Source organism: Struthio camelus, chromosome 18 (genome assembly GCF_040807025.1).
Source record: "Struthio camelus isolate bStrCam1 chromosome 18, bStrCam1.hap1, whole genome shotgun sequence".
Lineage (NCBI taxonomy): Eukaryota > Metazoa > Chordata > Aves > Struthioniformes > Struthionidae > Struthio > Struthio camelus.
The window spans coordinates 3,020,054-3,029,942 of NC_090959.1; the positions used below are offsets into that span (position 1 = coordinate 3,020,054).

At 47.2% G+C, this 9,889-nt stretch overlaps 1 protein-coding gene across 1 annotated transcript; it reads right to left on the minus strand.

Moving 5' to 3' along the window:
• Positions 1–1,716: 1,716 nt before the first annotated feature.
• LOC104147961 (perilipin-3-like) lies at positions 1,717–9,574 on the minus strand. The gene is made up of 8 exons (XM_068912950.1): positions 9,529–9,574; positions 6,050–6,165; positions 4,904–5,096; positions 4,614–4,696; positions 2,969–3,212; positions 2,519–2,718; positions 2,202–2,330; positions 1,717–2,103 (listed from the first exon to the last, which is right to left on the minus strand). Exons 1-8 carry the CDS (start codon positions 9,572–9,574, stop codon positions 1,717–1,719), a joined length of 1,398 nt encoding a protein of 465 aa, XP_068769051.1.
• Between the last annotated feature and the right edge of the window lie 315 nt (positions 9,575–9,889).

A 9,889-nucleotide genomic window follows, 5' to 3' on the forward strand; every position in this document is an offset into this window, starting at 1 on the left:
GCAACCTGCCACTGAATTGGATGCAGTCTGTAGCACCTACTCCAGCCCCAAGGTGCTTGCACAGGTCTTCCCATTGACCATCAGCAGTCCAGCAGCAATGGATTCTCCACTTCAGTTCACCACCTTCAGCTTCTCTAATCACTCTGCATCACCTTATATTAATTCTACAGTCTACAAGCACAAGGTATAGCCAATGCCAATTCTGGCTACCTCTTCCTGTCCCACTTTACTTTCCCTCTCCTTCTCCACTGCTAAAAGAGATGAGGAAAAAAGGTTACCCATTAAACTAAAATAATTTTGTTTAATAGATTCCAGGGGAAGGGGTATATTGATCTTTATGGGAAGAGAAAAACCCAGACAAGGGAAACTCTCTTGTTTCTTTTTTCAAGAATCTCCCTTTATTTTTGACTGTTCATCTCTATTTTCCTTATAAATACAGGTGCTCTGCAGCTTCAGCCAAGGCAACAGCCGCAATTATCACCGTAACTACATAGTTATCGAACTCTGACTGTACAGCAATTACGCTAAACTCCGCAGCAGGCTGACAGCTATCACACTCACTACATCTTTCTAAGATAGAAAGGCTAAGCCAATATTACAAAGCATCTGAATAGCAATTTCCAAGTAGAGAGTTTCTGTTCCTCCTGTGAGACAAACCATTAGGACATGCCCTTTGGTACTAACAGCTGCATACCCACAGCATAAAATCGCTTGCTGTTTCTGCCTCTGTAATTTTTTTTTCTGCCAAGGGGACTTAGCAAAATATTTTACTTTCAAAAAGAGCTATGAAAAATAAGTGGTAAAGAGAGGGTTCAAGAGGGAATAGTAGCAGTTTCTTGGAAGTCAGTATGTTTCTGCAAGTTTTTCTACAGAAGTACAGGTGCTGAGCCAGGATGATACAACCATCTCTCTGTAAATAGTTCTGCTTTCCTCTGATGGCAGCTAAAGGAATTTAAAAGGACATCTAGATGCTTTCTTTTTACTGTATGGCAGCTCATGATCAGCATAGGCAGTAGAAGCAGAAACATTAATGTTGTTTTTGCCTGGGAAACCCGCAGGGTTTTACACGCACACAACCAAGCGGAGTCGGGGGTCTAGACCTTAGTGAACCATTTTAGGTAGACTGCAGATAGGTCTTACAGGATGTTCCTAGGAACCAAACCCTGACAACATAAGGAGAAAACAGCACTGGGATTCACCTGAAAAGACCTTTTGAACTAGGTTAACCTCACTGGGCAGGGAGGGCAGAGTTTAGCATCTGTTGCAATGCATGACTGGACCAGGGGCTCTCACGGGAACACAAGTTGCAGCACCCAGTGATTACTGCTCCTCACAGTGCACTGCATGCTTCTGTGGGACGCAGTGAGAAAAGGTTACATCCCAATATGTGGGTGAACGAAGCCGTGGTGTGTAGCCAAGCAGAGGAATCACTCAAGTGATGACACATGGTTTTATTTCAGAAAGCTTTCTGCATCACACACACTTGATCTTAATTAATTTAGAAGTGGCTTGAGGTCACCAGGCTTGCTTATTTTTTCCATGCAAGAATGCCTATTGTTACAAAACTGTTTTTGAATCCTAAGCACTCCTGGATTAGAAGTCATTGTTCTGTTTTAAGCACTGCAGGGGAGGGATGATTTACTATCAACAGCAGGAGTCAGAGTTCAGGGGAAACTTTTATACCAGTATCAGCTAGAGAAGTTGGTTCTCACAAGATTAGGTATTAGAGGACTTATTCCCCTCATCTTCCTTCTCTTTTGTCCCTTCTTGTGATCCTACAGAGGCTCTAGAAGATGATGTGAAAGGTCCCACCAACCAGGCAAGAGGCATATTATGTTCCACATACTCCAGCAGTTCATCCATGCACTCCTGGGCTGTGTTCATTAAATGGTGTTTCTGGGTCAGGATGTTCCTGGACAGGTCTTGGAAAGAAGCAGCAGCCTGGAAGAAGTTGTGGGCCTCTTGTAAGTCCTGCTGGACCTGCTGCATCTTGTCCTGGATGCTGGATGGGAAGCCTTGGATGTTGGTCAGCAGAGTTTGGAGAGTGTGCTGCAGTTGCTGGGTTATGTCATGAGACATGGCCAGAATCTGGACCTCCAGCCGCTGCAGAGGAGGAAAAGAAGCTTTAGAAGTGGCTTCCACTGCACCCCCTCCCGCTCAGGAACACCTCCAGTGAGCCAGCATCTTCAGCACACCAGTACCTTCAGCTCCAAGGAAGTTGTGTCCTCACTCTCTTTTGGCTGCTTCTTGTTCCAGGTCAGCCACATCTGGTGCAGCTTCTCCTGCCCCTTTAGAAGCTTCTGATCAATACCCTGCTTGACACAATCAATCTGGAGTAGGACAGGAAAGTGAAGACAAGAGTGAATTACTATAGCAGCAAGAGTTGCGTTGTGACTACCCCAGCCAGCTTATGAGCTGGCGCAGAGATCCTCCTGATCTTCACAGGGAGTAAAGGGTAAGACTGCTTTATAGCAAGCAGCTTCAAGACAGATGCTTCAAGACAGGACAGTGTTCCTACCAGCTCGATGACCTCCTGCAACTGTGAGAAAGTCTCCTGCATGACCATCTTGATCCGCCTTGCTTTGGCTAAGAAGCATTGGTAGGCTTTTTGATGCAGATGAGTGGGCAAGGAGCCCAGTTGTATGAAATAACCCTGATGCTCTAACTGCTGCTGGACAGCTGCCCCTTCAGTCTCCTCCACAGAGACCACAAGGTCAGCTGGAAAAAACAGGGATGAGAAGTTAATCATCCTAGAGGGTGTATAACAGATGGTCAGCAGTCATGAAGCCTTGCACAGGTTAGAGCCAGAGTGACCACGGCTTTTAAATGTGCCTGTATCCCCCAAATAAAGGAGGAACTGGGAGGCTGAGTACTTCTCCCTCCCTCCCCCCCAAGCTACCTCTCTACATTGCAGAGAAGCCTAGAAAGATCTTCTTTGTAGCTCTGCCTCATGTAAGTGTTTTCTGACCTAGTTCTTTATCTGTGATGGGGAAATAGTGATCCGATTTTCCTGGAACAGCTTCCACGCTTCTGTTAGCGACCTTGCCTGGCCTGCAATCCACTGCTGTGCCCTGGTTGGTCACCATGGACCTAGCAGACTCCAGAACTCTCTGAACAACCTCCCTGGCTGCCTCCAACTCCGCCACTCCGATTGCAGCATCTTCGGCACCAGTCACGCTGGGTGCCACCAGCTCTTTGATGCCAGAGAGAACCTGAGAGAGGTCAAAAGACTGAATATACCCACTTCTGTAGAACAGCATTTGGTACAACTCTGAGGTTTAATGATGAGACTATTTCCATATCAGAGCTATTAGACCAGCCCAGATGGGCAATAAGTCAGACTACAAGTGTGGGTGCAGTTCACCCAGTTTGTGAGATGTGGAAGCCATAATAAGACTCGCATGGGACCTTCCACAAAAATAATCCGACAGTTTGTTAAAATTGCCTTTGAGAGCTTCAGTGAGAAGAACATGGGACAACAAATGTTAAGGAATTCACCTCAGGTTAGAGTATTCAATTTCATCAAGGGATGGTAGTTCAGCAGCAAGGATACAAAGAGTTGCCAGCTGTGCTCTAACATCTTCCCATAAGACAGACTTTAGAACATGCATGTAGCAGAGTATCAACCCATCAGCTGGGAGAGAAGGGGACAGAAGGGTGAGTAGGAACATCTGTGACAGCTCCAGTGACTTTGCAGCTTCAAACTTTTCCCAGCTGGGGCAGAGCTGCAGGATTGAAACTGAACTCTCAAAACAGAGTGCTCAAGCACCACCATTTGTTTTTGGAGTGAAACTGTTTGTTTGTTTCCTTTGTCTTTTAATCATTTCAGCAGGAGAGTCCAGTTCCAGGAGGGTCTCTAAAAGACTTCAGCTACTGAGTACAGATTACAGTATGTTTCCCATCTAACTTCACAATTTGCAAACACTTAAGTCTATTGACTAAATGTGCCAAGCCTGATCAGACAGTCTAAAGAGTCACGCAGGCAAAAATGACCAAAGGAAATTGGGAATGAAGAGAGGAGCTGGTTTAGGTTGCTAGAGGAGCCTTGGGGTAGGAAGGAAGGGGAACAGACTTCTGAGCCAGCCCAAGGGAACTGGCAGGTGTCTGGGTCTCATCTCCTCTGTGAGGGAGGGTGTTCCAGAACATTTCATGGACACTGGGGGGAGGGGAGGATATTCCTTGTTAGAGAGAATTTTAAGTTCTGTGCTAGCTTGAAGGATTAGCATTTTTAGTCAAGACACGCCTTCAGTCAATATTGATTCTTTCCTCTTCAGTAGGAGTTGAGTGTATGTAGATTCAACAAGTCTGTAACAAGGCTTTTCTCTGGCGGTCATAGTCACCCACCATCCTTCTTTTGTTTTGTTTGGTTTGTTTCTACATGTCAGATTTAAGTCTAAATTTTATTGCATGAAATTTCGGGACCAGGGCATTCCATTTGCTGGGTGAGGGTTCAGAGAAGTTCAATACTGAAGTCAATTATAAGTGGCTCACAAGATACCTGGAGGGAGAACAGAACAGAGCCTTGCTTTTCTCTCAGCCCAGAACAAGGGGACCGGCCAGGTCCAGCCAGACAAGCAAGCTCACTTGGCCTCTCATCCACAAGAAACTGTTACCTTGTCATCTGGTTCTTGCAGGTTTGGCAGCTTCTCTTCCAATTTGTCCTGTCCCAGGTAAATATACTCCTTCACTGTTGCAACTAGAGGCAAATCAAAAATCAAACACAGTTGAAAGTGAACATGTAAACAGATCTTAGATTTAGACTTTCCTACCAGCATGTCCCCCACATTAGCAGGGGAGGAGACACCTGCTACTTGATTTTGTGACTGCATCAGTCATCATCAGATTCGAAGCCTTCCCTTACTTCCTCACCCAAGAGAAGTTTCTGAGACCGCAGCATACTCACTCTCAGTTTCAAGCCTAGTCAGAACTGGCTGTGCCACAGCAGTGGCAGCCCTAGCCAAGGTCTTCACTTCTGCTTCTGCTGCACCATGCACATTGACGGATGGGTGAGTCTCTTCAGAGGAGGCAAGGGCAGAAGAAACCATATCATAAGATGACTTGAGCAACAGCAGTTCGGCTCCTGGCCCAGCTGTATTCTAATAAGGAATAAGATGTTCCGTAAGAAGTCACAATCCATTGAGGCTTGTTACCCTCTCTTTCCTAGGCAATACATGTCTTCATTATTAAACCTGTTTCACTGGTTCCTCATCAATCTCAGCTACTGACCAGTTACCATCATGACGAGGTAGGTGACCTGAAGCAGAACCACAGGTAGACTCCCTCCAGTGGTATCACTTATGAAGTGTGGCTATACCACAGGGTTCTTCCCAGCTATACAAGGAACCGACCCATCCTCCTCAGAGCTAGCAGGGCAGCTCGCAGAGCTAGGGCTGTACCCATTCACATACAAGTGGAAGGCAGCTTTCAATAGACTTGTCACTAGAGCACAGCAGTCCAGCATTCAAGGCTACTCCTAGTAAGGCAGGAGGAGAGCTTCAGGTGCTGTTTCAGCAGCCAGTGAAAAGCTGACCAAGGCTGTGTACAGGTTATGCACCACCAGTCACACCTGTTAGAGGACAGCAGAAATGTACACAGCAGGTGGTGAACTTCTGGAATTCATTGCCAGTGCATATTACAGGTAGACAGGGAGACAGCAGGGTCAAAGATTAGATGGTCATGAATGACAAATCTATAAATGGAGGGAATAAGTGGGGATGAATTCCCTAACGTTCCTACTATGGGGATCACGGGTGCTGGGGAATGGAAGAGAATGGACCATGGGAGGTGGCCAGGCATGGGAATACTCCCCGTAAATAACATCTCTTGTTGCGATTGTCAGACAACACTGATCTAAAGGGATTACTGGTCTGACTCAGTCAGGCATACTGTGAGCTGTCCGAGAACAGGCTTTGGACTCCCAGCACTAAGGGGACTGGACTACCCAGTGAAATGCTCACAGGGAGAAGTTCTACTCAGTTGAAGAAAGAGCTCCCATTGCTTTTAGGCAGTAACACAGGTCTCTCCCCACCTCCTGCCATGCAGTAGTTACCTGTTCTTCCTCTTCCTTACTCTCAGAGGAAACTGCAGCTACATGATTCTCCTGGGCAGTCCCTGGGGTAGCAGCAAGTCGCTGGGTTTCATGAGACATCTTGCAGTCAGATGCAACTGGAAAGTAAGAGTGAGCCATTGCTCACAGGTCAACTTCACCTTCCTTTGCTTGTGAGGAAGGTCACAGCCGAGAGCACCACAGGTCCACACAAGAGCTAACCCATGTTTGTGGATGAAGCAAAAGAGCAGCAAGGCAATGCTTATTCTAGATTCTCATTCCAGGGCCTAGGCTGTTCTAGAGTTTGTAAGACTTAATTTGGCCAGCTACTATTTCCATAAAGAAGCAGATGCAATTCAAAGGACATCCAATGCTGGGGAGGGGGGAGATGGCTGGGCACACATCAGAAGGGAAACTAACCAGGCAGGTTAGGTGTCTGCACGCAGGAGGAGGGCTAGCAATCGTCTGTTGCTCAGCACCTTAAAGCAAAGCACTGTGCAAATTTAAAGTAAGCAAGAGAGAATATTTCAGACAAATATTCATGGCAGAGTCTGTTGCCATTCCTTCTCAACATAGAATCACAGAATCACAGAACGGTCGAGGTTGGAAGGGACCTCTGGAGATCATCTACTCCAACCTCCCTGCTCCAAGCAGGGTTCTCTAGAGCATATTTCCCAGGGTCACATCCAGACAGGTTTTGAGTATCTCCAGCGAAGGAGACTCCACTACCTCTCCGGTCAACCTGTTCCAGTGCTCTGTCACCCTCACAGTCAAGAAGTTTTTTCTCAGGTTTAGATGGAACTTCCTGTGGTTCAGTTTGTGCCCATTGCCTCTTGTCCTGTCACCGGGCACCACGGAGAAGAGTCTAGCCCCGTCCTCTTGACACCCCCCCTTCAGATACTTGTACACGTTGATGAGATCGCCTCCCAGTCTTCTCTTCTCCAGGCTGAACAGGCCCAGCTCTCGCAGCCTTTCTGCAGAGGAGACATGCTCCAGTCCCCTCATCATCTTTGGAGCCCTCCGCTGGACTCTCTCCAGGAGTGCCATGTCTCTCTTGTTCTGGGGAGCCCAGAAGTGGACAGGTGAGGCTTCACCAGGGCTGAGGAGAGGGGCAGGATCACCTCCCTCCACCTGCTGGCAACACTCTGCCTAATGCACCCCAGGAGACCATTGGCCCTTCTGGCCACGAGGGAACACTGCTGCCTCATGCTTAACTTGCTGTCTACCAGCACTCCCAGGTCCTTCTGTGCAGAGCTGCTTTCCAGCAGGTCAGCCCCCAGCCTGTACTGCTGCCTGGGGTTATTTCTGCCTAGGGGCAGGACCCTGCACTTGCCTTTGTTGAACTTCAGGAGGTTCCTCTCCGCCCACCTCTCCAGCCTGTCCAGCTCCCTCTCAATGGCAGCACAGTCTTCTGGTGTGTCAGCCTCTCCCCCCAGTTTAGTATCATCAGCTAACTTGCTGAGGGTGCACTCTGTCCCTTCCTCCAGGTCATCGAGGAATACGCTGAACAAGACGGGACCCAGCACTGACCCCTGGGGGACACCACTAGCTACAGGCCTCCAACTAGACTCTATGCCACCGACCACAACCCTCTGAGCTCTGCCATCCAGCCAGTTCTCAATCCACCTCACCGTCCACTCATCCAACCCACACTTCCTGAGTTTACCTAGGAGGATGTGATGGGAGACAGTGTCCAAAGCCTTGCTGAAGTCCAGGGAGACAACATCCACTGCTCTCCCCTCATCTACCCAGCCAGTCATTCCATCAGAGAAGGCTATCAGATTGGTCAAGCATGATTCTCCTTTGGTGAATCTGTGCTAACTACTCCTGATCACCTTCTTGTCCTCCACATGCTTAGTGAGGACCTCCAGGAGGAGCTGTTCCATCAGCTTTCCAGGGATGGAGGTGAGGCTGATAGGCTTGTAGTTTCCTGGCTCCTCCTTCTTGCCCTTTTTGAAGACTGAGTGACATTGGCTTTCTTCCTAGTCCTGAGGCACCTCTCCTGATCTCCAGGACCTTTCCAAGAGGATGGAGAGTGGCCTAGCGATAACATCCGCCAGCTCCCTCAGCACTTGTGGGTTCATCCCATCAGGGTCCATGGATTTGTGGATGTTAAGATTGCACAAATGCTCTCTAATAAGATCCTCCTCGACCAAGGGGAGTCTCTAATATGAGAGTGTCTCATATCAGAGACACATATTAGAGAGAGTTTAAGTAAGCTTAACATCAGTTTTGGAAAAAAAGATTCTCATTTACAAAGCCTGGGAGTCTTAAGACAAACTTAACAAAGCATCTTCATTCTTGAGAACTTCATGTAACTGCTTTTGTGGCATGTATTAAAGAAAAGAGTTTTCTGCCCTTCAAGAAAAAGAGATATTTCCTGGCAGACTACTGAGTTTACTGCAGCTGTATTTTGGCACCTGCTCTTTCCACGACAAGAGGGAGATATGGCCAACATCTCAGCCTGTGCTCTTTTGTGGCAGAGTGATTAGTCTGGCCAAGTTCCCTGAGGATCATGAAAAAGTTCTTCAGGCAGGCATCTATCTCCTGCAGAAGGATTTCAGCCTTAGGCATGATTTTTTTCATTTTTTTTCCCTGTTTTCTTTGGTCTTGAAGCTCCAACACACAGAGATCAAAAGGGTAAGAGCTGACCTTCCATAGGTCAACAGTGCGTTGTACATGATATGGGAGGCAGAGAACATCTGTCTCTCCTCTCATGCATCAAGGAGCTACATTCAAGCCCTCACAGAGTTTTCTTTCTACCTTTATAGCAAACCACACTCCCTGTTACAAAGCATATTTTGCCATCCTTTAGATTTTTTAAGGCTAGTCATTTTAGTTTTTCTATGGAAAAGGCAGACTGCAGAGGACCCAGCCCCTTTGCCACATCACTACTATCCTGTGAGGAGGACAAACAAACTAACTGGGAACTCACTTCAGGCAGAGAGGGCTGCCTTAGAAGCTCAAAATGTCAAAGACTCTTCTGTCCCCATGCAAGGGGACAAACCATTATGAGTCCGATCACCCAAAACCTTACTGGAATCTCTGACAAGAGGGGGACCTACTTGCCTGACTCCTCTACTCAACACCATAAGACTCAGCCTGGGCTCTGAACTTTATATACTGCTACTGCTACCTATGTGGCATTTAGAGCTGAGGAGCATGAGGAGTGTGAGGAGCATTGAGAGGCAGAAGGTGGGAGCAACTCTCAGCAGAGCTGATCCTAGGGAAAGATCATGCTGTTACCACGACCATATGAGGTACTGCTCTTTGCCCAAGCTTTACCTTTCCAGTGAGCTGGACAAGGTCAGCAGGCAAAACCCATTCACTAGCAGGTTTTAATGAGGCCAAAATTTTCCAATGAGTTACTGCATGGCTCCTTATGCAGGAAGATGTTGTGCTTCAGTGATACTACTGTCAAAGTTCAAAATAGAAGGTGAAGAACAGACTTTAATGCAAACGGCACAGACATTGCTCCTTACTTGAGTTCTTCTGGGAAGATGGATCCTCTGACATGATGTTTACCATTGGTTCAATGCTTCTTTGGAGGAAAGCTCATAATCAGAGGATTTTTTTTTCCTCCTTTGTAGAAAAGTGACAAGAGAGGAGGGAAAGGTTTAGAAGGATTGCTCTCATATTCTCTATTATGGTGATAGCAAGCCACTTGCTCTGATGAGAGATGATATGTCAGAACTTCCAGATTCTTTGGATTGACCTCCAGCATTGCACTTGCTAGCAGTTCCCTGACCATTACAAGAGGCTAATTTTGCCGGTTCCCAGTTACATAAGCTCACCATCCAGGAAACTGCATTGCATTGAGATCGTTGTACAGCCAGGGCCATT